We start from the raw sequence: 27,276 nt of genomic DNA, 5'->3' as shown, positions 1-27,276 counted from the left end.
AGGTTGCTGGATATCTTGGCTGGCCTGTACACTGGTACTGTGAGTGCTATGCAGAGTGGAGGCAGGACCTCTGCGTTTTTCCCAGATGATTCTGGGGTTTGTCAGGGGTGTGTTCTTGCTCCTACTCTGTTCAATGCTTGTATGGACTGGGTGTTGGGCAAGGTCGTGGGGGTCCAGCGGTTGTGGGGCATCTGTTGGTGAAGAAAGATTCACAGATCTTGCCGTCGATTCTGTGATCTTCATGGAGTAAATGGAGGCTCTGATCAGGATGCTCGAGAGACTGAGTTAGGAGTCTGAGTGTCTGGGCTTGCGAGTGTTCTGGATAAAAACCAAGATCCAGGCCCTTAATGACCTCTTGGGCACAGCCATCAGCAGTGTGTCTGTTTGCGGAGAGAGTGTTGACCTTGTTGAGAGGTTTACTTACCTTGGCAGTGGCATTCATGTCTCTGGTGACTCTTCCTGTGAAGTCAGTAGACGGATTGGGAGAGCATGGGGGGGTCATGAGGTCGCTGGAAAGCTCCCGATATCTATGCAAAAGGACGAAGGTCCAAGTCTTTAGAGTCCTGGTGCTTCCTGTCTTGCTATATGGTTGCGAGACATGGACACTATCCAGTGACCTGAGATGAAGACTGGACTTCTTTGGTCTGTGTCTCTTCGGAAAATCCTTGGGTACCGTTGGTTTGACTTTGTGTTGAATGTTCGGTTGCTCATGTCATGACTTGGCAATATCATGTAGTTAATAAAATATCCCAAATAGACTTGTGGTCTCATAAAACACTTTCATAGACAGAATATTCCAGTTTAAATTATGTAAAAATACCATTGATTGATATCCTATTGCAGTTCTTGTTTTGGGAGGGTCTGTGACCAATTCTAGCTCAGATTTTTTAAATGTAACAAATGGAGTTAAAGTCTCTGTTCAGGTCTCAAGATAATAGTCCTTAACTTAAATCTACTGGCAAAGTTCCAGTACTACTACTACTACTACTACTACTACTAATATTATTATTATTATTAACAGGTCAATTTAATATTATAATTAGTGCTGGAAGTGGGCTGGTAGTACCAGCACTTCTACATTTTGCCAATAAGAGTACCAAGAGTTTTTTTCATATGTACCATCAGTGTTTATAGACTTATTATAAGTGGAACTCCCAAAAGAAATTCCAAAAATGCACACTAGAGGAAAAATCCTATAAATCCTATAAAAATTACAATTAATAAAAATTATACAAAAAGGTCCATGTACAATCTTTATAATAAAAGATTTAGCATCACAACGGAGGGTCCCTGGCTGAGATATAATGAAACAGCCAGCACTCACAGTATGTAGTACTTGCATTTCTCCCAGCCTCTCAGTACTATAATGCTCCTAATGGTCCTTCAAGAATAAAATCCATGAATCCTGGCGCTTGTATGTCTATGAGGGGGATCTCTGGATAGCTGGCACAGCAGAAACACCTTGAGCACCTCCTCTTTTTTTCACTTCAGCCACTGACTGTAATGATTATTAATTGTATAAAGACATTGTTAGTAGTAAGATTAAACATTAAAGTAAAACTTATTTTAGCAACATTTTTGTAAAAATTATTAAACATTTATAAACAATTTGAATATTTGCTTTTGTTCACTCTGGTACTACTATTGATTACTTCAGTATGAAATGAACAGACATATTTTCTGAAGTCTGTAACATAACTTTTATTTCTTAAAATTTCTGCACATCTTTCAGAGAAACTTCAATGTGCTTTTTATAACTTACTGACAGCACATAAAAACTGGTGTGCACTGATGACTTTTGATTAAGAAACTATTCGATAACAGAAAAAATAAATTATTTATTAGTCTAAGATGGAACTGCATGTGATTTTACTAATACTGGGTGAAATCTGGATGGTTGGCAATGAGAAGTTATGAATCATGGCACTGTAGATATACAGTTGTGCTTGAAAGTTTGTGAACCCTTTAGAATTTTCTATTTTTCTGCATAAATATGACCTAAAACAATCTACAGATTTTCACTCATGTCCTAAAAGTAGATAAAGAGAAACCAGTTAAACAAATGAGACAAAAATATTATACTTGGTCATTTATTTATTAAGGAAAATGATTGAATATTACATATTTGTGAGTGGCAAAAGTATGTGAACCTTTGTTTTCAGTATCTGGTGTGATCCCCCTTTGCAGCAATAACTGCAACAAAACGTTTCTGGTAACTGTTGATCAGTTCTGCACACCGGCTTGGAGGAATTTTAGCCATTTCCTCCGTACAGAACAGCTTCAACTCTGGGATGTTGGTGGGTTTCCTCACATTAACTGCTCGCTTCAGGTACTTCCACAACATTTCGATTGGATTAAGGTCAGGACTTTGACTTGGCCATTCCAAAACATTAACTTTATTCTTCTTTAACCATTCTTTGGTAGAACAACTTGTGTGCTTAGGGTCGTTGTCTTGCTGCATGACCCACCTTCTCTTGAGATTCAGTTCATGGACAGATGTCCTGACATTTTCCTTTAGAATTCTCTGATATAATTCAGAATTCATTGTTCCATCAATGAAGGCAAGCCGTACTGGCCCAGATGCAGCAAAACAGGCCCAAACCATGATACTACCACCACCATGTTTCACAGATGGGATAAGGTTCTTATGCTGGAATGCAGTGTTTTCCTTTCTCCAAACATAACGCTTTTCATTTAAACCAAAATGTTCTGTTTTGGTCTCGTCCGTCCACAAAACATTCTTCCAATAGCCTTCTGATTTGTCCACGTGATCTTTAGCAAACTGCAGACGAGCAGCAATGTTTTCTTTGGAGAGCAGTGGCTTTCTCCTTGCAACCCTGCCATGCACACCATTGTTGTTTAGTGTTCTTCTGCTGGTGGACTCATGAACATGAACATTAGCTAATGTGAGAGAAGCCTTCCGTTGCTTAGAAGTTACCCTGGGGTCCTTTGTGACCTTGCCGACTATTACACGCCTTGCTCTTGGAGTGATCTTTGTTGGTCGACCACTCCTGGGGAGGGTAACAATGGTCTTGAATTTCCTCCATTTGTATACAATCTGTCTGACTGTGGATTGATGGAGTCCAAACTCTTTAGAGATGGTTTTGTAACCTTTTCCAGCCTGATGAGCATCAACAACTCTTTTTCTGAGGTCCTCAGAAATCTCCTTTGTTCGTGCCATGATACACTTCCACAAACATGTGTTGTGAAGAGCAGACTTTGATAGATCTCTGTTCTTTAAATAACACAGGGCGCCTACTCACACCTGATTGTCATCCCATTGATTGAAAACACCTGACTCTAATTTCACCTTCAAACTAACAGCTAATCCTAGAGGTTCACATACTTTTGCCACTCACAAATATGTAATATTCGATCATTTTCCTCAATAAATAAATGACCAAGTATAATATTTTTGTCTTATTTGTTTAACTGGTTTCTCTTTATCTACTTTTAGGACTTGAGTAAAAATCTGATGATGTTTTAGGTCATATTTATGCAGAAATACAGAAAATTCTAAAGGGTTCACAAACTTTCAAGCACAACTGTAGTATGTACTGAATGTTGTTTCATTTTGCATACAACCAGGCATTTTGTAACTGCTCATCCATAAAGGTAATAGTGTACAAAGGGGGGTCAAATAAATAGTAGTTAGTGTCCCAGAATGTTCACATGCTTAGCAGTCTAGTGACATGGCTTGCCAAGGACGTGTACTTCTGATTGGGTATGTACCGTCTTGGGATAATAATACTAATAATTCATTACATTTATGGCTTTCATGTGTGGATGGGCATTGTACTTTTGGAAAATTGCATGAGGTAGGCCTGTTAGAAAATGTCACACAACAACAACAACAACAACAACAACATTTATTTATATAGCACATTTTCATACAAAAAGTAGCTCAAAGTGCTTTACATAATGAAGAAAAGAAGAATAAAAGACAAATAAGAAATTAAAATAAGACAACATTAGTTAACATAGAAAGGAGTAAGGTCCGATGGCCAGGGTGGACAGAAAAAACAAAAAAAAAACTCCAGAAGGCTGGAGAAAAAAATAAAATCTGTAGGGGTTCCAGGCCACGAGACCGCCCAGTCCCCTTTGGGCATTCTACCTAACATAAATGAAATAGTCCTCTTTGTAGTTAGGGTTCTCACGGAGTCACTTGATGCTGATGGTTATACAGACTTCTGGCTTTTAATCCATCCATCATTGTTGGAACATCATGGTGCTTTGGGTAGATGGTGGTGGCACAAGCCACCACCAATAGGACACCGGAAAAGAAAACAGAAGAGAGAGTAGGGGTTAGTACAAATTTTGAATGAATAGTTATTATAATGAATTGGATATACAGAGTGTCAGGATTAAATTACAGTGAAGTTATGAGAAGGCCATGTTAAAGTAATGTGTTTTCAGTAGTTTTTTAAAGTGCTCCACTGTATTAGCCTGGCGAATTCCTACTGGCAGGCTATTCCAGATTTTAGGTGCATAACAGCAGAAAAAATCACAAGATTTCTTGATTTATTGTCATATGTCACATTGCATTAACAGTCAACAGAGTTTACCAGGTTTCATAGTTAATGAATCTCATACCATGATTCTCTCTGTTCTAACAGCTTGTTGCTTTGGAATATTACCTTCATTCAATGTGTGGTTCTGGCATCTCCATGTCTGGCACTGTTCTTTCAGAATATAGTATAGGGTAGAAACAAAAGTCATTGGTGAAGGTGACCCGAGGCCAATCCACAGTTGTCTAGCCTGTATGAGCTGAATACCTGTTGAGACACAGTCAGAAATAGTAAGCTCAATGTTATAATTAACATCAAAAAAAGAATCAGTCTTCTCAAGATATTATCTGGCAATCAGTGAGCACCACATCACTATAGGTGGCATAAAGTGTAGGTATATGCATTATAATAAACGTTTGCATGATTTGGTGGTCTGAGTCCTTCCTGAGAATCTTCTTGAAACCATCATCACTTGTATTAATCCTCTTATCACATCAATACTGCCAACATGTACAGTGACACACTAAACTTACTACTTGGTTTCATGAAAACCAAAGTTTCATTTTCTTTCATATTCACTTAGTAGTTGGCTACACATAATGAATGCATCATTAAGACAGTTTAGGTGTGCTTTATCAGCAGTGACCTGTAATCACCATAATGTAACCCTGTCTGGTTATAACAAGCCCATTGCACAGCTCATTGTTTGGCCATACTGATTTCTAATGTTAGTTACAAAAGTCAAGATGTGGTTGTGTTACAGGGTAAGCGTTGATGACAATGATAAGAGTTTGAAGGTGATTTTTCTGTTGGACTGTGAGCAAGTAAATTAAACAATGATATTTTATTGTGTTTTCCTTAAGCCAGGGCTTTGACGCTAGAATTTTGAACCAGCTGCTGTTTTAGTTCTTAGGCAAGAAAACAAAAAAAATAAATAAAGAGAGCAATTTGGTTGATATGTAAAGAGTGTGAAGACCGCATTTGTACATTTTAGTGGTTTTATCTTACATATGCTGGTTTATATCAATATTTCAAACAGTGTTGATCTGTCTTTCTCTTCTAGAATATATCGTAAGAGGGTATCTTCTGGGAAGCTGATGTTCCCTGGGGAGATTTCTCGTCCAAGCTCAGACCAGCTTCCCCCATACCTAATCCAGCGTTACTTGGACTACATGGTGCTAAACTCTCCAGCACAGGTCCCTGTCAGTCAGGAGGGGACTCTGTTGGACCCTTACACATATAAAAAGGTGAGACTAGTCCTCTAATTGAAGGTAGGACATACTGTAGTTATGTATCCAGTATTCATCCTTAGGCTGCAGACATCAATATGCTGTGCTTGCATGTAAAGAGAATTATGTTTTTCTTCTGATGTTTTCACTACTGTATTATCTTTAGTTTGGTTTATTCCCACAGCACCTTTAATTCTCTGTTTGAAAAGAAGGCAGAGTTCCTATATTAGGGAGTCTAGTTGTCGAAACCATGCATGCTGCCAGTTTTAATCAATCAATAACTGCAGATTTGCTTTGGGATTTGGGATACTGCTGATTACTGGTAGACTCTGCGTGGAGTACTTCCATCCCTGTCTATACAGCCCTGGCTCTACATTGGCAGCAAGCATGCCCACAAAGAGGCTATTTTTGGCATAGATGAATCATTCTTTTTTTGTGGCATAAAGAATGTGCTCAAATTAACAAGACTTTCTGACGTAGATATCTTTGCCTGGGGATATTGTTATTTTTTATCATTATCTGAGTGATTCTACTAGAAAGTGAATGCACTGACCACCCTAAAGTGAAGTCCCCAAAGTATTGGTTACCCTGGAGACTGCTCCATATGATGAGATGGCCTTGACACAGAATAAGAAGAAGTTGATAAGACCACATTTTACTAGAAACTGCAAAAGGTCCTTGCGTGATTTATGTTTTACTTGTACCTACATTTTTTTTGTTTGTTTCTTGCAGTATGGCCTTCAGGAGAGTCAGAGGCAGAGAGAAGCTCTCAACGTTGGTTTCCCACGTGCAGTTTCTCCTTCTACTGTCTCCCGGAATGCTGCCCATGACCGCAGGCTCCTTGAAGATCTTCTCATGCTTTATCTGTCTGGGGGTCAGGCCTCTCGCCAACAGGGTTCAGCAGCAGCAGTGACAGCGTTCTACCAAGACAGAGACTTCCCAGATGATTATTTTGAAGATGATGAGCTGAGCACTAGGAGGCACCTAGCCAAAGATTATGGCGAAGTCCCATCTGTAGATGGTATGAGTCAGCCAGGGGAATAGATAGAGATGAAATTTAAATAATTGAGAGTGCAGAAATCTTCTGACTGAGGTTGAGGTATAGATTGTATCTGAATCACTTGAGAAACTTTTAAATGGATTCATCTGCAAGATAGTTTTAGCTGACTGTGCTGAATACTGAAATGATGATTACTTGCTCTTTGTAAAATATCAGTAACATCTGCCTGGTTTTGATGCCTGACATACTTTCTGACAGAGATAATGTTCTAGTCCTACACACATTATTTAGTGGTATTATGCTAGTCCTCTCCACCTTCATCTGTGCTAGCATTCCATTCTCCTCTTTCTCCTCCAGCATTTGACTTCTATCCCAGGCCTATATGTCAGTCACTACCAGTATCTCAGCACTGGCCTGATGTAGCTGGAGTAATTTGTGCACCAGTCTCCTCACAAGCAATATTTTAAATACTATACAGTTTGAGCATATTTTACTTCCTTTTTCTGTCTAGGTGATATGCAGAGATTACAGGCTATCCTGGATAAGTATAATATAGATGTCCATGACCTCAGCGACCAGCAGCTAATCAGCCTATCGCAAGTGCTCCAGTTGATGCCAATGAAGTCACAAGACTCAACTGCAAAAGATTCGATAGGTAATTCTAAGAAGAGTAAACATTTTAGAATAGACATTTTAATGTTGTGTTAGGTAAATCTTAACTTAAACAGGTAGGTGGTCTTTATAGACTCTCAGATGACTTATTAACAGAGCCATGTTCTGATCATAGCATAGTGGCACAGTGGGTGAATTCCTTCCTTGCACCTCTAAAGATCATAGCCTGGAACCTTATGTATAAACTGTGCATATGCACAAAAATGCTGCGTACGCCCATTTCCATGCTTACTTTGAGATGTATAAAACCTAAACTTGGCGTAAAGCCCTGCACATTTTCATGGTAGCCCCTCACCTTGCGTATGCACTTTTATGCTCGGTTTTGCAAACTGGCGGCACCCAGTATCAAAGCAGTGCTACTGTTTCTGTGTGGTCTCCCTTTTTTTAGATTTGCATCAGTGATGTGGGATTTATCAAATATATCAAAATTAATTGCATATTGTTTAGAAATTCAAAGCACTTGATTGTAATCATTCTGTAAAAATATAATGGTGCATGGAATGGCTAAACTATTCCAAATACCATAGCTGCATTAGCTTTGTTACTCTCAGTGCACCACTCAGAGTATTTTAACCCATTGTATCTGTGTTTGGAATAAAAGCTGTACAGCAGCTGATCGGAAAGCCCTGGAGGACATTTATAGCACATGCTTCCTCAGGAAAGCCACTAGCAGGGATTTGAGCTTCTCCCTTCCAGCAAATGCTTCAGAGCTTTTCCTGCCTGGACCTCAAGGCTTAGAAACAGTTTCATCCCAAGAGCTATAAATGTACTCAATCAGTCCATCAAGTGCTCCCGGCAGAACTGTTTGAACTTATAATTACAATTACCACACTGTAAGCTTGCACTATAACTGTAATATTGTACAAACTGAGCCACTTTATGAACCATCTACAACTATATGTACATGTATATTGTACTTATGTTTTCATATTGTATATTTTTCATGGGCGGCACGGTGCGCAGTGGGTAGCGCTGCTGCCTCGCAGTTGGGAGATCTGGGGACCTGGGTTCGATTCCCGGGTCCTCCCTGCGTGGAGTTTGCATGTTCTCCCCGTGTCTGCGTGGGTTTCCTCCGGGCGCTCCGGTTTCCTCCCACATTCCAAAGACATGCCGGTTAGGTGGATTGGCGATTCTAAATTGGCCCTAGTGTGTGCTTGGTGTGTGGGTGTGTTTGTGTGTGTCCTGCGGTGGGTTGGCACCCTGCCCAGGATTGTTTCCTGCCTTGTGCCCTGTGTTGGCTGGGATTGGCTCCAGCAGACCCCCGTGACCCTGTGTTCGGATTCAGCGGGTTGGAAAATGGATGGATGGATATTTTTCATTGTTTTGTATTGTATTATTATTATTGCTATTTTATCATTTTATAGGTAAATAAGTTTATGGAGGATATGCATATTAAATCTCATTGTACCATACAATGACAATAAAGGAATTCAATTCAATTCAATAGAAGAGTGCTTGTATTTACAGGTGATAATGACTGGCTTCTAAGTCGATTTAGATTTCCAAGAGCTATCCTCTTGGAGCTGTGGCTGTTAGAATACTAGCATGCATGCATAGTACATTTTACAGATACATTGTTAACTTCATTTAAATAATGTATACTGTTAATAATTAAACATGTGGGGGTATGGTGGTGCAATGGTAGCAATGAGCTGGCAACCCATCCAGGGATTGTTCCTGTTTCGTTCTGTATGCTTGCTGGGGTTTGTGCAACCCAGGATGGATGGATGGATGGAATAATTAAATATGTATAACAAAGATTTTTCAGTGTTCCTTAAAAGTTTTGAAGAATCTGCATTCTAAGCTTACAGCTGGTTTTACATTTATTACAGAGTTTATATTGTGGCGATTGGTTACATGGAGAAAAAAATGGAAGGACAGGAATTGGGGGTTGATACATTTGACAGACACAGTCCTGTTGCAATAAATTATTTCATCCATGGTCATACCCGTCCCACTATGCATCTTGTGGGAGTCGGGAACAATCCTTTGATGGGCGCCAGCTCATCGCTACCACAGTGCCACCATCCACCTTATTTATTACACGTTTTAATGCATTTCATAATGAAAATTTTAACAAGTATACATCTTAGTATTCTAAAACGTTCAGAGAGCTGTAATATCATGAATATAATGTATTCTATATTGTGATCACTGCCTGTGCACTCCTATTGGCATAAGAGGAAGCCCGTTTAAGAAGTATGTAGTGATTCACACACATAGAACACATACCATATGAAACATTTAATGTGTTACTTTAGTTATGATGGGCTTTGAGAAACTCTAGTAAATTTAAACATTGATTTTAAGATGAAGTTTATGATGTTCTACTTTAATGACAAAATACGCTATGAAATTAAAGTGGAAATTTCGAGATTAAAGTTAACATTTCAACCTTTTTTCTTCACTGTGTCCCTATATTTTTTTTTCCTTTCTCTGTGCTCTAATATGGCTCTGTATGACACTCAGATGGTGGGCTAAGACTTGCCTTTTCACGTTGACTTTCATATCTGACCACTTCTTTTTTTATTTCCGGCACTGCGTGACTTTCAGAACTTTTCCTTTTGTTGCTCATACCACTGCCAAAGCCACCAAAAAGTACATTTTTCCTTGCCTCCTCTTCACTAAGTAGGACCTCAACTTTGCATTCGTTGAAATTCTTCTTTTTTCCATGTGCTTTTGCCATTGTCTTTAAACAAAACACCAAACTGAAGGGGCTATTTACATTGATTTGCATATTCAAATATGCAAAATTCTGGGAGGAGTTGGGGTGTGGCTGTGGCTGTGGCATGTGCACGTACGTTAAAGTTCACGTTCATTGGCATTTACAAAGGAGAAGTGCGTGGAATGCAGTTTCATGTGTCCCCTGGTCACTGGCTCTCTGAAGTATGCACATTGTCCCTGTGTTAATGTGAGTTTTCATTAGTTACACTGATTTCTTTCCACACACCAAAAGAAACATTGGTTAATCTACACAAAGTCTACATTGGTTAGCAACTCTGAATTAGCCATGTTTGAGTAAATATGGGTCTGCCTAAGAAAGTGTCCTGTCCAGAGTACTTGCCTTGTGCCAGATGCTGTTCGTATAACTTGTGGCTCTCCACAACAATTTAAAGGATAAAGAAGGTTCATAAAATGTAGGGATAGTTAAGTAAATTTTATTTGATTTCTATAATGCTCTTAGTGCTTCTGGTATAGGCTATGGACCCCTGTTACCCTTTGATGGAGCAGAAGTAGCAGAAGTCTGGGTATGCATGTGAACTGTGATGGATTAGCTATTTAAATGGGCCTGGTACCTACCTAAGTGTAACTAAACAGACTCTGATTTATAACGAACCTGAAGTGGAAAAAGTAGGTTCCAAAAATTGCTGTTTTGAGCTTAAACAAATCATTGTATCTACTAGTTTGTAGGATTTTGCTGACTTTAGTGATGGGGGAAATAATAAACATGTGTTTTCAAAATTAATTCATCTTAATAATGAGATATTTAAAATAAATGAGTGGAATAAATAATGCGTGTTGTGTGATATTTTCTGATTGCATTGTTAATCTTGCCTGAAATGTCAGTGTTTTCTTTGTGAGCTGAAAATAAAATTTGCTGGCTATACTGAACTTACTAACTGAGTATGCCTTGCTAGATGAATTCAGCCAGTGCTTATTAGTAGCTCTATTAGCTCAATATACCTGTCAAGGAAAAACATTTTTACATTTGGATGCAAAAATACCAGCTGCTAACATCAGGTACCCTTTTACTAGATAGGACATTAGTCATGGTGGGTATGAAGTGATAACTAAGTTCACTCAAAAAAGATATGTTGGATTAAAGGGGCTTCATTTCACAATCTGTAGAGAGCAAAATTACAAGTGGAAATGCTGACTGTGGTGTCTCTTTGTCTTTCTAGAGCACCTTGAGGATATAGTGACAGATATTAAAAAGGTAAGTACATTGCTGGCCTTCTGGCAAGCAGCTGTTGATTGTGGCTTTATGGAACTCAAAGTGAAGCTTAACCTCCAAAAGCAGACTACACCATATATTACCTGTGTAAAAAAAGCAACAGCAGTTTTGGAGGGAAATGGAATCAGAAGATTGGAAGTAACTGGTTAGATAAACTAGAAAAAGAAAAGCTGAGGAAATTAAAATGGGGTGTGAGGCCTACAAAAAAGCCACAAAAGCAGTCCAGAACATTCACTGGCTGGCCCAGAACAGGCTTAGCCCAATCCAGCTAGTTCCCTCGCTTCTACCTACTGAGTTCAAGGGGAGTCTTTGACACTTTGCAATAAACTAACAACAGCACAGGCAAACATTCACTATTCTTGTAGAATACAATTGTGGCTTAACATTTGGAAAGTTACTGGTAATGACACATACACTTTAAGGTTCTGTTCCAAGATTAGGAGAACTAACTTGATCAAAAGGGTACCAACACCACATGCCACTAGGAAGAAAAGAAAACACAGTAGCACCCAATCAAATAATTGCAAATTAAATGTCTTTGCTATACTAAAATAATAATGCTTCAGCCCTTTTTCTTCCAGAATTTTAAAAGACCTGTATCTTTTGGCCAGAGTTTATTTTGTGCAGTTTTTAAATTTTATTTGGCCTATAAACTTTATTTAAACACTGGCAATATGCATCAGAAACAGATCATTTTTACTGATCTGCTTTTTTAACCAACTAAGGTATTTAACTAAAGACTTAACTATAGAAATGCAATTTGTTTAATTGGTAAAAAAGATGATAATCATCAGCAAATAAAATGTAATATATTTTCAAATTATACATCCTAAAGGCAAAATAAAAGGTGAAAAGAAGTGCTTCCAACATTAAATGCTGAGAAATAACATATAAAAGATAAGAATTAATTGAACCAGCTAAGAACAGTGTCTGTTAGAATAAAATAGAATGGGCCTTAAAAGCACATCAGTTTCAATTATAAAATGTTGAGAAGGAACTTTAAAATCTTCTCACTGATGAGTAGTTCAGCCTGAGGACAGGATTAAAGACGTGGGCTACTGAGGCACTAGATGCATCCCTGAGTAAGGCTCAATGATTAATAAGGCGATGTGATCTCCATTTCCCATCATTTAATTTCTAATATATAGTTTATATACTTTTTTTGTTTTTCACAAAATGTATTACAAGCTCTGGAATTTGAAGTGTAATTTATTTATAACATGTCCAGGAGGAGAAAGGGGACAATATTTTTCAGAACAACAGTGATGAAAGAAAACAGACTTTGTTTAAAAAAAAAAAAAAAAAGAACCGGGTCAATTAAATCTTAAATCTCAGTGTTAAACAAGGAAAAGGTTTAAAAATCAATCAAATGAAAGGCCCCTAAACTTGCTTGGGTATTTACCCCTAACTATGCTAAAGAAATGCTTTTTTAGTGTGTTTTCTTCACTCTATGTTCAGATACTTTGCAAGTTAGGTGCCACCATTTTATACAGAAAGGAGTGTGACATCTGTGTCACCCAACTAGCAATGGGCATAGTAGTCTGTGAATAATATGGCTGTGGCCTTGCAAAAGATTAACACAAAATGGTGGTGACCATATCACAATAAGAAGCAAAATGGCTGTTATTGTGCAATGTAAAAAATAAACATGTTAAGAAAAACAATATAGACACAAATAATCTAAATGAATTTCAAAGAATAGAAACTACAAACCAGCATTTCTGACATCAAGGACCTATTTTCAGTTTACATTTATCTGTGTCTTTCAGTTAACAAAAGAAAAAGACAGTTTTTATAATTTGTCTACTGCTGTTTAATTAAAGAAGGAATTTGAATTATCAGATTTGTTTTATATGAAGCTATAATGTATATTTAACAGTTAAATAATTAAATGTGACACAGTAATATGAAGCAAATGTTACCTAAATAGTAGGAGCAAAAAGTGGTTGCACCTCATAGAGTGTAGTTATAAAATATAAGGAACTACAATGTTTCTAAAAACATTTTTTTTTGTTTGCTGCCTGGTATCTGCAGCTAAGAAAATACATCTTGATACAAAAGAAAGAGGTAATTTGTATGAGCTCTATCACTCACCTTGTCCTGAAACTGAAAATGCTTCCTTTTACTAACATGACAGTGTACAAGAATAAGTACTTGAAATGTTTTATTCTTTTTTGAAAGATGTAGAAATATCAAGACTTTATATTCATTTAAACAGTATCTTTATATAAAGGTGATTCCACTAAAAAAAACAATGAAAATGTGACTTTGCAGTAATATATTCAATGAAAAAAGAACAGATTTGCCATTTCCATCTGTGGAAAAAGTAAGTTTCTTCTAACACAGCAAACCCTTTATGCCTTCTGATCTCTCTGCTTATTTGACCTGTCATCCCCTGCAGGTAGAGGGCACTGAGGGTGACATGACTCACTTTGGTGGGAAAAAGAAGATAACTGAGCCCTCTGCAGATTTGCAGACACCATTGGCTAGATCAACACAAGAACCTGGTACAATTACAGAAGTGGGAAGTGAGTCTGTGGCTGAAACCAATGGTTATCCCACATTAAAAGTGACAGAAGTAATGAAGAAGAACCCCCAGGATTCTAGTATGGAGAAGACAGGGGATGAGCACCAGAATCGAGAGGAGTATGGCTACATTGTCACTAATCAGAAGTGAGAAACCTTACTTTCTATAACATCCCTTAGTGGTGGTAGTGGGATGGAACTGTACTTGTCTTCACAGAGTAATTCAGTCAAATTATTTATAGTGATCTGTATTTAATAAGACAAGTCTATATAGCGCATTTTGAAAGTGTGTGATACCACAGAAAACCATGTAATTTGGTAACCATAATCTCACTTCTAGAAGTGTCTAACAGTGCAGCAGCAGTACATAGAATGTTAACAGTTGCAGAAGTATTAGCTGTACATTTCATGAGTCTTACCGCACCATGGGATTTCTCTCTGGCTGCATTTTTTATAAAATACTGTATAAATAATGACAAACATTTCAAGATAGTATGTGCCACTAATTCTTTTTTTTAATTATAATTTAATTCTTTTGCATTTATCTAGCACTTTTCTCACTACTCAAAGCGCTTAGCAATTGCAGGTTAAGGGCCTTGCTCAAGGGGTGCAACAGAGCAGAGTCCCTTTTGGCATTTACGTGTTTCGAACCGGAAACCTTCCGATTGCCAGTGTAGATCCCTAGCCTCAGAGCCACCACTCCGCCTTCAAAGAAACTAAGTTATTTTTGGTGGTATATATACAGTTATATGAAAGTTTGGGAACCCCACTCAGCCTGCATAATAATTTACTTTCAACAAAAAAGATAATAGTGGTATGTCTTTCATTTCCTAGGAACATGTGAGTACTGGGGTGTTTTCCGAACAAAGATTTTTAGTGAAGCAGTATTTAGTTGTATGAAATTAAATCAAATGTGAAAAACTAGCTGTGCATAAATTTGAGTACCCTTGTAATTTTGCTGATTTGAATGCATGTAACTGCTCAATACTGATTACTTGCAACACCAAATATGCTGGCTTAGCTCGTTAATCCTTGAACTTCATAGACAGGTGTGTCCAATCATGAGAAAAGGTATTTAAGGTGGTCAATTGCAAGTTGTGCTTCCCTTTGACTCTCCTCTGAAGAATGACAGGATGGGATCCTCAAAGCAACTCTCAAAAGATCTGAAAACAAAGTTTGTTCAGTATCATGGTTTAGGGGAAGTCTACAAAAAGCTATCTCAGAGGTTTCAACTGTCAGTTTCAACTGTAAGGAATGTAATCAGGAAATGGAAGGCCACAGGCACAGTTGCTGTTTAACCCAGCATTGAATTGTGAAGAATGGTTACAGACAACCCACAGATCACCTCCAAAGACCTGCAAAAACATCTTGCTGCAGATGGTGTATCTGTACATCGTTCTACAATTCAGAGCAATTTGCATAAAGAATATCTGTATGGCAGGGTGATGAGAAAGAAGCCCTTTCTGTACTCACGCCACAAACGGAGTCGCTTTTTGTATGCAAATTCTCATTTAGACAAACCAGATTCATTTTGGAACAAAGTGCTTTGGACTGATGAGACAAAAATTGAGTTATTTGGTCATAATAAAAAGCGCTTTGCATGGTGAAAGAAGAACACCTGCTACCTACTGTCAAATTTGGTGGAGGTTCCATCATGCTGTGGGGCTGTGTGGTCAGTTCAGAGACTGGGGCCCTTGTTAAAGTCGTGGGTTGGATGAATTCAACTCAATATCAACAAATTCTTCAGGATAATCTTCAAGCATCAGTCACAAAGTTGAAGTTACGCAGGGGTTGGATATTCCAACAAGACAATGACCCAAAACACAGTTCGAAATCTACAAAGGCATTCATGCAGAGGGAGAAGTACAATGTTCTGGAATGGCCGTCACAGTCCCCTGACTTGAATATCATCGAAAATCTATGGGATGATTTGAAGCAGGCTCTCCATGCTCGGCAGCTCAAATTTAACTGAACTGGAGAGATTTTGTATGGAAGAATGGTCAAAAATACCTCCATCCAGAATCCAGACACTCATTAAAGGCTATAGGAGGTGTTTAGAGGCTGTTATATTTGCAAAAGGAGGCTCAACTAAGTATTGATGTAATATCTCTGTTGGGGTGCCCAAATTTATGCACCTGTCTAATTTTGTTATGATGCATATTGCATATTTTCTGTTAATCCAATAAACTTAATGTCACTGCTGAAATACTACTGTTCCCATAAGGCATGTCATATATTAAAAGGAAGTTGCTACTTTGAAAGCCCAGCCAGTCATAAACAAAAATCCAAAGAATTATTCCCAAACTTATTTCCCAAACTTTTTCATATAACTGTATATATTTATTTATCATTTGAAGCATGTCATGCTATTTAAAAAAAAAAAAAAAAAAAGTGCCAGACAGTTTTAACCCTACTCAGAGCAACACTGTTTAGCAGACTAAATGCAGTTTTTATACTGTACATCATCAATTATATCTTACTGGATTATGGATCATCTGCATATCCAGCATTCACCTCTACATCTGTTAAAGAACCTGTGTATCTGAGAGGACTTAATCCAGTTTACTAGGTCTGATAGTGCTTGCAGATGTCTCTACATAGTGCAAAGTTTTGTATATGGTAACAGGTATCTGTAATTTTTCACTTTGGTCAACACCTCTATCTCTTTATTTTGCTAAAATCTCTGATTTCAATTTTTAGTGGAATTTTAGCCAACTAAATTTTCAAATCTAAGGGGAAATTTCAACATTTTTTATGAATCCTGATTAACCTCAAGAGCTGCTTTGTTTCAGACCCCTGAGCCTTTCTGATGGAATTCATTTGCTGGAAACTTTGGCTGAAAGGATTCACGTAGGCACTAGCACCTTCATCAATATCAGGTATGATATTCCCCAACTGGAGTCTCTAAATTTGGTTCATTAGATACTTAAGAGATGTTTGGTTACAACAGAATAGGAAACCCCACTGTACACATGTCTGTACCTTAAAGGTAATTTCTAATAGAAATCTCATAAAATTATGTTCTAAGATGAAACACAGGCTTGCACTCTGCATATTTACCATTTTGTTGGAGTATCTGGAAAAAACCCACATGAATGTGCAAATACCAAAAAGTCAGGTACCTTTCAGGAGTTGTATCCAGTTCCTTGGAACTATAAGGCACTAGGGCAAACGTTTGCACTACTGTGCAATCCACTTAACTCTACGATAATGGCAAATATGCTGCGTAGAAAAACCCTGGTCTTTTGATGCACAGTGGACAGTGAAGTTTGTCATGTGAGAAAAGTACCACCATGATGATAAAAACATCACTTTTTATTTTGAGGTACTCTCAATAATTATTTTACAAGCAGTCTTTTTTTATTATATTATTGAGACTATATTCCTGTTAGTAGTGTCTGAAATGTTCTGTTCAAGATAATTCTGGTAACTGCTGAATCCTCCTGTTACTTGTATTTCTTAGTGAATAGCTTATATGTATTAACTGTGTTGTTCTGCTTTGTTTAAAGCTGTAACTAGCCATTATCATATTATCTATCTTATCAGTCTGATCTAGCCATTATTAATTTGATGACCTTAATGAAGTTACATTACATCATAATATTCAGTTATTGTCAGTCCTATGTAGTGTTCTTAACACAGCTTATATGGTTAAGTCTTCCTCCAGTTATCATCAAAACCATTGTCTTTTGTCTTGCTCTGTTAATAGTAACAGCTACACTAAGTGTATGTGTAAATCATTTTTGTTCTGTTTATTAGATATAGGACTTTCAAAGTCTTTCTCTTATTATAATATGAATAGAAGTATCTCCCACTGTTGTAGTTTCTATCTAAAATCTTCCAACTCTCCTATGCCAGTCCCATGGTGTTTGACCTTGCATTTTTTCCCCGGGGCTCCTTTCCTTTTGGTATTATGCTATAAGAAGTCATCTATTTTTGCCTCTGGCTGCTGTGTTTCTTCAAATTTTCATGTCATTGCAGTGTTGTGGGACCAGCTCTGACTTTTCGTGTTCGACAGAACAGTCAGAATGTGAGCATTGATGATGTGGCCAGCAGAGCAGGTGTGTGACTTGGGACTTTTTGGGGGTTCATGGGGAGATAAACATATTCTTGATGGGAAAGAGATTGAGCACATCTAATGACATTGCAGACAGCCTTGCCACTTGGATGTGTGAAGAGGTGAATTAAGAAAAGCAGCAAGGCCAGTTGTGCCCATTTGTGTGCCACTGTTTTCTTCTTCATACTACATAGACAGCAGTGATTTCATTAAAAAATATATCAATACTGTATAAGTACATCAATCTACTATGTTAACAGACTCACTGAGCACAAATTGTTGCCAATTTCCAGAACTCTCATAATCCGCATTGGAAGCAGTTTTGTTTGTGAGAAAGTCAGTTAGTTTCTTATACAGTAAATATCAGCTTATATTTACTGCTTATATTTACAAACCCCCTGCTCACTTTGCTTGCCAACCCATATCTCTGCCGCTTGTGTTGTGAAGAGGGGGGCTGAATGCACCCCAAGGAGAAGCGGTCGCTCCTCTGAAACCCCCTCTTAAACAGTGATATAATGGGAAACAAATACAGTTTTTTTTTTTTACCTCCTCTTTGCTCGATCAGCTGCTGCTGCTGCTGTGCCATGTGGTCTGCATCTCATGCAGCGCTTCGAACATTTAAAAGCCTGTACAGCAGTTGTCCTACTCTTTGTCTTTTATTTCCGGGTCTGGGCATGGTAAAATCTCTTGGCATAAAGTCACGTCTCACGGGATGTGAGTTCTTGATATTTTTTAGTTTATAATTTAAAAACAGAATAAAAATCTGAAAATCTACCAACATCACATTAAAGTTCGATAAATTCTGAAAAGAATGATACCAAACATAAATGTAGGTTTTAAAATAAGCCCGATTTAAAGAGTGACAAAATAGTGACATAAAATCGTTGCACAATATCGTTGCACTTTTAGGCTTAGGATTTTTATATATATATATATATATATATATATAGAGTAAGTATACAGTAGATTTATATGTACAGTATATATATATATATATATATATATATATATATATATATATATATATAATATATATATATATATATATAGGGTCATTGAAAAAGATGGACATAATTTCAAAAAGTAGTATCTGTCTGTCTGTATAATAAATTCAGTTTTAACATGTATAGAATATCTAAAAAACAAATGCCACATATTAATATGTCTCTGTGTGATCTCTTTTATTACTTCAAGCAATGAAGTAGTGGAATTTCTTGCCAGCACATTGTACCCCCATGTGTGATAGTGCACAAGCCTGGGTAGAGCGAGCTTTCTGGTTTGGCCTGAGGCATATTTCATGCTGAGACAAACTCCAGCTGACCCAGATTAAATTCAACACTGTGCACAGACTGAAAGTTTTCAAAACTTCATGTTCTTTTGTTTTCATTTTGCATGCATGATCAACCCACATCCAGTATGGACCAACAGAAGAGTTTCCCGGGCATCCTCTTGTAATTTGTCTAATTTTATCAGAAAAAAGCCATTCTGGTACCAGACTGAATTGAAGAAATGGAAAAAAAATGTTTTATCCATTAACTTAAAATATTCAGAAGATACACAACTTTTTAAATCTTTTTTTATGTTTTTTTGTCTTTATGAAACTAAAGGTTACCATTATTTTTTTTCTGAATATGGTGCTGAAAGATCAACTGCTAGAGCTAGGGATCTTCAGATTCCGCAACTAGTAACTGCCATTTGCAAGGCTATTGGCTTAAAACCTCTTACTGGAATATCTCCCATAGCATGTAAATGAAGCTCCAGTTGAGAAATTCCTTTAATTTTTTAAGAGGCATTGCCCTATCAACATACAATACCATCCATTAATTTGTTAGATTAGTCACCAACAATGTTGAAGTTTATTAGTTTTCTCCTCAATGACTATCATTTATCTTTCTACAGGCCAAGTAAATATAGCTTTTCTGTTAAATGTTTTATGTATTACCTCACTAAGAGAGAGTACTAGCTTTCGAGCCTGGATCAGAATATCTGTCATCTCATTACCAGACGGAAAAATTTATGCTGCTGTTCCATTAGGCACACTCTTTGATAAGTTCCTTTTTTGCTTCTATTAATTTTTTGCAAAGATTTCCTAGAGCTATCCATGAAATTTCATGGCAATGTTATGCTGCTTTTCCATCAGCAACCATGAATCATGTTACCATTATGACTTTTTTCCAAGTTTCCAAGAACAAGCTCTACCAGCATAGTTTGTTCCTGCTCTATTTGTGGAACCTATGTCACATAGTATATCTCCTTGGTGAGATCATGTGCAGTTGTAATCTCTGATTTCAGAGGCAGTAGCTGTGTGCTCCCATGACTGCTAGCCATATAGTCTGATATATTCAGTGACTGACCTAGGGGTGAGGTCTTTGTGTGAGAGCTGAAAACCACGAGTGCTCAGCCAAAAGCACAATGCATTTAATGCAGCTGTGAGGAATATGGAATGCGGGTGTTTGGCACATCACAAACAAATAAAAGCTTGTGATTCTGATTTTTTGTGTTTTACATACCACAACAGAATGGAAAAAGAAAGAAACAAAGTATGGCAGAGATTGCAGCTGAAATTGAATGCTTTTGGCTGTTAGAAAAATAGATGATCTTGCGATACTTTGGAAATATGAAACTCTGCTGGAAAACTGTGACAGACTCATGTAATTTGCCACACCCTGCAATTTCTAGTGTTAATTTAAAATACTGGGGGTGCGAGATCAGCAACGGCAGTCATCAAGTTTGTCATCCCTTCTGACTAGAAGTCATGTCATGTGCCACTGGCTTTACTGTTTTTTAAAAAATGATTTATTTCTTTGGATTTGTATTATTTTGTGCTGTATTCGGCTCTTATGCAAAATGGAGTAAAGACTGTAAAGGACCAATAATGAAGTGCAAAGACCTATTGTGACGATATTATGCATCCTGAAAACCTACATCAATTGTGAATCACTGCATATTTGTGCATTTAAAAGAATTTGCTTGAAACAGGCAACCCACATAGTTTAAAATGAAAAAAAAAAAAGAATAAAAAGGCAAAAAAGATCACTTGGCACCATGGTAATTTCTTGCTTCTCAACTATGTGAGTATGGAATGCAGTGTCTAACTAATTCATTGTACACATGAAGCCTCCTATTGTCTCCCTGCTTGTAATGGAAAAACACCTGGAACAAGACTGTCAGTTTGTTTCTGGTTTCTGGTATAAACAGTCAAAGCAGTCAAACCTCTCATTTACATTGCTTCTTTTTCCTTCCTTTCTGTAGTTGCAGAGAAAACTTTCTTGGAATCAGAAACAGGGCTAAAAATTGTGCAGACTGGCGTGGGAGAGGTACGTGAAGCTGCAGAGCTTGTTTGCATATGTTAGACTGCTATTGTGTCCTGCCATTTGCATTTGCCGGTCAGAGATGTGTGAAATCTGTTAGAATGGTTCATGCAAATATATATGCTGGTAGTGAAGAAAAGAAATGGAAAAGAAGTCTACATCCTGTTTCAGGTGCAGCTTCCTATCTTTGTTGAACATTTTCCAAATGGGGAATTTGTGCCCACCTTGGCTTTTATACTCTTGCGTGAAGATAGTTAGACTGAGTGTCACTGGGAAGCTGCAACCAGACAAGAAAGACAATGGGATGATTCCTTAGGGTTCTCCTAATTTTTACCATTTAGCACTTGTACCAATGAATAGTAGCATCTCTTTACATTCCTATTGACTTTCTTTTCCATATTGTCCCCTAACTGCCAGTTTTTGCCAACTTATCTGCCACTAAGCTCCCCAGTGGGATGTGAATCTTTTTCATATTTTGCCCTTTTTGCTTCTTTTGTTAAATATTTTTTTTTGCCATGAAGTTGACTTATTGCAGTTGATTGAGCCAGGGTGTCATGTCATCCAGTCAGGTTAGTAGTTATTCTTATTAGAAATGCCTTATTAGGAATAAGAGTGTCATTTCCTTTAAAGCTGTCAAAATGCAGCATAGGGTAAGATAATTACTTGAAAGACTGAGCGGCTCTAAATCGGGTCAAGGGCTTACTGTATATGTGTTTGTAAAGAATCGACTGATGTGTTGCATTGAATTTGCCAAAGCTTCATTGTATAAATATAAGTCGCAGGTGTAAGTTTTTAATGTAGACTACAGCATGCTTACGGAATGCTTTGGCATTGGTTTTCCATTAAGGACCCAATTTGAAATGATGATAATTTGTTCTTCTTTTGCATTTGTATGATATTTCTGTTTCAAATCTGGTGCTTGTTTTGGATAAGATGGAATCAACAATAAGTGGAATATGTTCTTTTCTGCTATTTGAGAAGATAACCAGTTTCTGGAGCATTTCTAAACAAATAGAAATGAACAAAAAAATTTTATTTTTCATCTGTTTTTTTCATAAACTTCTTAATGTCTTGTGTTACACAATCAGCAGTGCAGGAATACTGGTTGCTGTTTGACATCTGTCAGATGTCGTTGTCTGAGTTGCTGGAGTATAGAAATTGTACGTCATACAGATACAAAAGTGAACCAGAAATGGTTTTCTTCTGGTACGACTATGTCTAGCATCACTCAAATTACCAATTTTTTTTTTGTATGGATGAGGGATAGGAAGGAATTGTTGAAGGAAATTATAGTATGAAATATATTATGTGATAATTGTTAAACCACTCAGATTTTTACTTCATTGTTACAAAAAGGTCTTCTGCATGTTACATTTCTTAATTCTATAAATAATGCCCTGATCTTATTTGCTGTAAATGCAGTTTAGTAAATAATGCCTTTTGTTCCTTGTTGCTGAGTTTTTTTGTGTTCTTGTTATACAGGAGTTTTAACCTAGAAAGAAGGCAAAGGTGACATATACCAAAAGTCTGAGAAAGAGATGGAGAAGCTCAGATACATTGACAGTCAGGGAGCATTTCTTATTTCTGTGTTGTCAGACCAGATAGAGACTGCCAGGGCTAGATAGGCTCTGTAGGTACAGTATTAAATTCTTTCAGTGTACACAGAATGTCACTGGAAAACCCCAAGGTCAACAGACTGTAGTACATTGACCCTATGTAGAAAAGGGGATGTCTACTGCCTGTGGTGGAAGCAGGGCAGTTGCAAAAGGTGCCTATGCCTTTAATATCTATATATATATAAAATCCAGTGTCTGTCTGCCTGTCTGCTTTTCATGAGAGAACTACTTAACGGATTTAGATCAGGTTTTTTCTATAATTTGCTTGAACATTATGGTTGATTTTGTAACTTCTGTCATCGCACTAAGTGTTATAGTTCGGTTGAGGCACCGATTTATTCGCCTGAATCCAAAAGAAAGGCTTCAGGCCAAGGGGGTGGGGGAGGCGGGACCCCAGGAGTAGGGAGCTGGGCGGGGCCATCCTCACTCACGCGCCGGCCTCTGTTTGAATTGCTCTACCCCTCACCTCATGTTGGAGCGTACCTTGCCTTTGGTTACCTAGCGATACCTATTTGTTCAGCAGACATTATCATCTAGAGATTGTTAAAGAGTAACGTTTGACGTTGAACACAATATGGCCTGACAGCCTGTGCAATGTATTGAACAACAGTTGACAGTGAACCGAATCTCAAGGAGGGTTAAAATCTGCTCTGCATCAATTCATTGTGGGGAGTTGACTGGGGCTAAGGAAGAAGGAAAGGTTTTAGTTTTGGAGAGTGTGATAGACTTTTGAGGTACTGGAACATAGGAAAGTTTGGAAATCAACCCACTTGGTAGACATGCACAAAAATGTTAGTATAGTTTGAACTAGGGCATTGGGGTGGTTTTATTACAGTTTTCTTATGTTTTTGCTCACACATTCCCACTTTAATTTTGATTATTCTTAAAGCTCTGTTGCATTTTTTCCCAGACCATAGGACCATACAGGAGGTGTTAGTTTTACTGAGTATTTTTCTACCAGAGATTCTAGTTTTCACACACTGTTCAAAGACCTGCTATCAGGATGATAAATATCTACAAAAGGCTCCATTTCAGTGGATGCATGACAGTAATAGAGTATGTCTGGCAAAAGACGACTATCCCATCTAGAGAGTTTCTTGAAGTCACCTTGACCTACCAACCTCCTGTAAATGAAGAGATGGATAGACAGACACTTTAAGCATAACAAGATAAGCCTCAGCTCTGCCCCCAAAATACTGATATGTTTTTGTTGCAATGGAGAATATTGGTTAACTTACTTGAGCTGCACAAATTATTGATTTTTTCATAGTTTTTAAAGTTTATTAATTTAAAATAAATGAAAAAATGAACCCTGTGTGGAATAAATTAGGAAGCTATAGCTGAAGCTGAATTAAATTATCTGTTGACTCAAGCAGTTTGAGTTGCAGTAAAAAGCAGAAGTCACTGTCCTTCTAACAGCAGCATTACTAGCTGGCATGAGAACAGTATACAGTTGCATTAACCAAGCATTCTCATTACAAAAGACTAAATTTGGGTGAGTTGCAGAAATGCTAATTTAACAGCATTCTCTGTGTCGCAGGTGTTTTAGACCTTTCTTTCTCCATATCATCATTGACTTTTCAAAAATATTTGTCTGCTTTATTTGGAGCCATTTCTTCATAAAATATTTTTCCATTTAAATGGTGAATTTATGTGTTTACTCTGAGATGTGAAGTTGAAGTTGGCAGTACCCTATTAGTATTTTATAAAAGCAGGTGTTTTGATGTAACAAGAGTTTTGGAGTGTAGCGACATTAGGCAACCCTGTCTAAACTGCATGGTTTTTGTGCCTATGGGAACCATTTTGCCATAATTATAAGGCTAGAATTTGGTGAAAAGAGAATACAGAATCCAAATAAGAGCATTATTTAATAGATAAGAATGGCAAATACACTTTTCAAATATATATTTATAGAGAAGTCCTTTTTGTTTTTGTAAATTATCTTATATATGGTGTGAGTAATTCATTTCATTAACAGTCTAACATTGCAGTAACCTGCAGCATGGAATCAAACCACTGTTACCTCTTAATAAATCATATCTCAGTGATAATTCAAGAAGATTTACGTGGTGTATTCAAGAGATGTGAAATGGTAGAAAAGGATGTTACAGTGGTATATTTTAAGTACCTTCTAAACTTTTGGCTAGATAACATGGCTTGGTGGCTAAGAAGTTATACTGCAAACCACAAAGCTCAGATTCATTATCTACTAATATCTACCTACTAATACTCAACCGTTGAGAGTGAACAAGTCATTTAAACTTTCTGTGCACCTACATCACAGATATACCCAAACAATTGTTCTGTTCTTTATTCTTGTACTTGTATAGCACCTTGACATGGTGTTCATTATTGAAAGCTGCTACATAATGTGAAGTTTGTATTTTCCACCTCTGAATGGGGAAAAATATTTTTTAATTGTGTTGACATCACATCAGACCACTTCACGTCTGGCTCCTGTTCTTATTTTGTATGCTGTTTAGCTCTCAGCTGCTATAAACTTCTGAAGATCATCTGATCTTGCCCACATGTTCAATCATCTTTGGGTGCCATTACCTTAAAATGACCCTGTTTTTATACTGCACAGTTTGGTTAAGTAGATGGGGCCCCTATAATAGTATGATGACCCAATAATATATCTGAAATTTCTTATGAAAGAAAAGAGTGAATGAGTCCCAAGTTATAGTTTTTATTCCTATATTAAACTTGTGCATAGGTATAATACAGGCAAAACAGTAAAAATTTACTTTTCACTGGTTTAAATAGTATTTAGAATCTACCATATTGTGTTTCTGGTCTGCATATAACTGATCGGCTAACCACTTTGCACAACAAATGCACTGATCAGCCACAGCATTAAAACCACTGAAAGGTGAAGGGAATAACACTGATTATCTCATTACATTGACACCTGTCAAGGGTGGGATATATTAAGTAGCAAGCAAAAGTCAGTTTTTGAAGGTGATGTGTTGGAAGCAGCAAGTGTAAGGATCTGAGTGACTTTGACAAGGGCCAAAATGTAATGACTAGACGATTGGGTCAGAGCATCTCCAAAGTGGCAGGTCTTGTAGGGTGTTCCTGGTATGCAGTGGTTAGTACCTACCAAAAGTGGCCCAAGGAATGACAACCAGTGAACGGGCAACATGTCATGGGCGCCCAAGACTCATTGATGCATGTGATGAATGAAGGGTAGTCTGTCTGGTCTCTTCCCACAAATTGCTGAAAAACTTAATGCTGGCCATGAGAAACGGTGTCAAAACACACAATGCATCATGGTTTGCTGTGTATGGGCCTGTGTAGCCACAGCCCAGTTAGAGTGCCCATGCTGACCAATGTCCACCACTGAAAGCACATACAATGCACCCTTGAGCATTAGAACCTTCGCAGGCATGGTATTCCCTGGTGGCAGTGACCTATTTCAGCAGGAAAATGAACCCTGCCACACTGCAAAAATTGTTCAGGAATGGTTTGAGGAACATGATAAAGAGTTCAAGGTGATGACTTGATCTCACTTCACAACTTACAGGACATAAACTATTTACTGCTAACGTCATGATGCCAGCTACCACAGAACACCTTCACAGGTCTAGTGCAGACCATGCCTCTACAGGTCAGAGCTGTTTAGGTGGCACAAAGAGGACTTACAAAATATTAGACAGGTGCCTGATTGGTGTATGCCTGAATGATGAGAGAGATCTGAAAAAAGGAACGTGTTTTTTTGTATATTTTTTATATTGGCAATAAAAATCCTTCAAACCATTCATCTTCTTAACTGATTATCCAAAGCAAATCTTGGTGAATTCACAAGCCTGACAGCAATATTCCCTCCCCTAATAACTTCACAAATTGACCCTTTATATTGTGATATTTAGTTTAAAATCCTGTACTGAATGAGGACATACAACAGTGACTATGCTTGAAGGTGTGCTGGATACCCCATTACTTTATTTGGTGAGCTCACTTTTTCAAGTGCAATGACTTAGGAGTAAGACGTTTACCTATTTAGAGTGTGATTCAGGATAGCACACCAGTCCATCAAAGGGCACACTTATGTATTCACCTGCACACTGACACTTAAGAATCACCAGTTACAGTAAATAAACATGTGAGAGGAAACTAGAATATGTATATAAATGCTGCATGAACCATAGAAGAAAATATGAAGATGTTATACAGTGACTACACTGGATCCCTGTAGCGAAGAGGCTGCAGTGACAACAACTTTGCCAGGTGGCATGCATCATTTAATCCATATTCTGCTTTGCATTGCTAAGGATCACATTGGCTTTAAGTGACTCGTATGCACAGAATAATGCATTTTTCAAAGATTCCTGTTTTTACATTTGGTGTACAGCCTGCTCAAGAAACTTTATGGAATTATGCAATGTAACAGTGCAGATCG

At 37.6% G+C, this 27,276-nt stretch overlaps 1 protein-coding gene across 1 annotated transcript in view; it reads left to right on the top strand.

Annotated features, from left to right (window-relative positions):
* ptprna (protein tyrosine phosphatase receptor type Na) overlaps positions 1–27,276 on the top strand; it is a 125,146-nt gene that overhangs the window by 45,723 nt on the left and 52,147 nt on the right. Inside the window, exons 5-12 of the mRNA XM_051931067.1 lie at positions 5,572–5,755; positions 6,470–6,758; positions 7,249–7,392; positions 11,312–11,346; positions 13,766–14,037; positions 16,683–16,769; positions 17,872–17,951; positions 21,200–21,264. Coding sequence (XP_051787027.1) covers positions 5,572–5,755; positions 6,470–6,758; positions 7,249–7,392; positions 11,312–11,346; positions 13,766–14,037; positions 16,683–16,769; positions 17,872–17,951; positions 21,200–21,264 — 1,156 coding nt within the window. The remainder of the gene's footprint in view (positions 1–5,571; positions 5,756–6,469; positions 6,759–7,248; positions 7,393–11,311; positions 11,347–13,765; positions 14,038–16,682; positions 16,770–17,871; positions 17,952–21,199; positions 21,265–27,276) is intronic.

The sequence above is a fragment of the Erpetoichthys calabaricus genome, chromosome 8 (genome assembly GCF_900747795.2).
Source record: "Erpetoichthys calabaricus chromosome 8, fErpCal1.3, whole genome shotgun sequence".
NCBI lineage: Eukaryota > Metazoa > Chordata > Cladistia > Polypteriformes > Polypteridae > Erpetoichthys > Erpetoichthys calabaricus.
The sequence above is the reverse complement of the archived record's forward strand: the minus strand, read 5'-3'. Positions and strand labels throughout refer to the sequence as shown.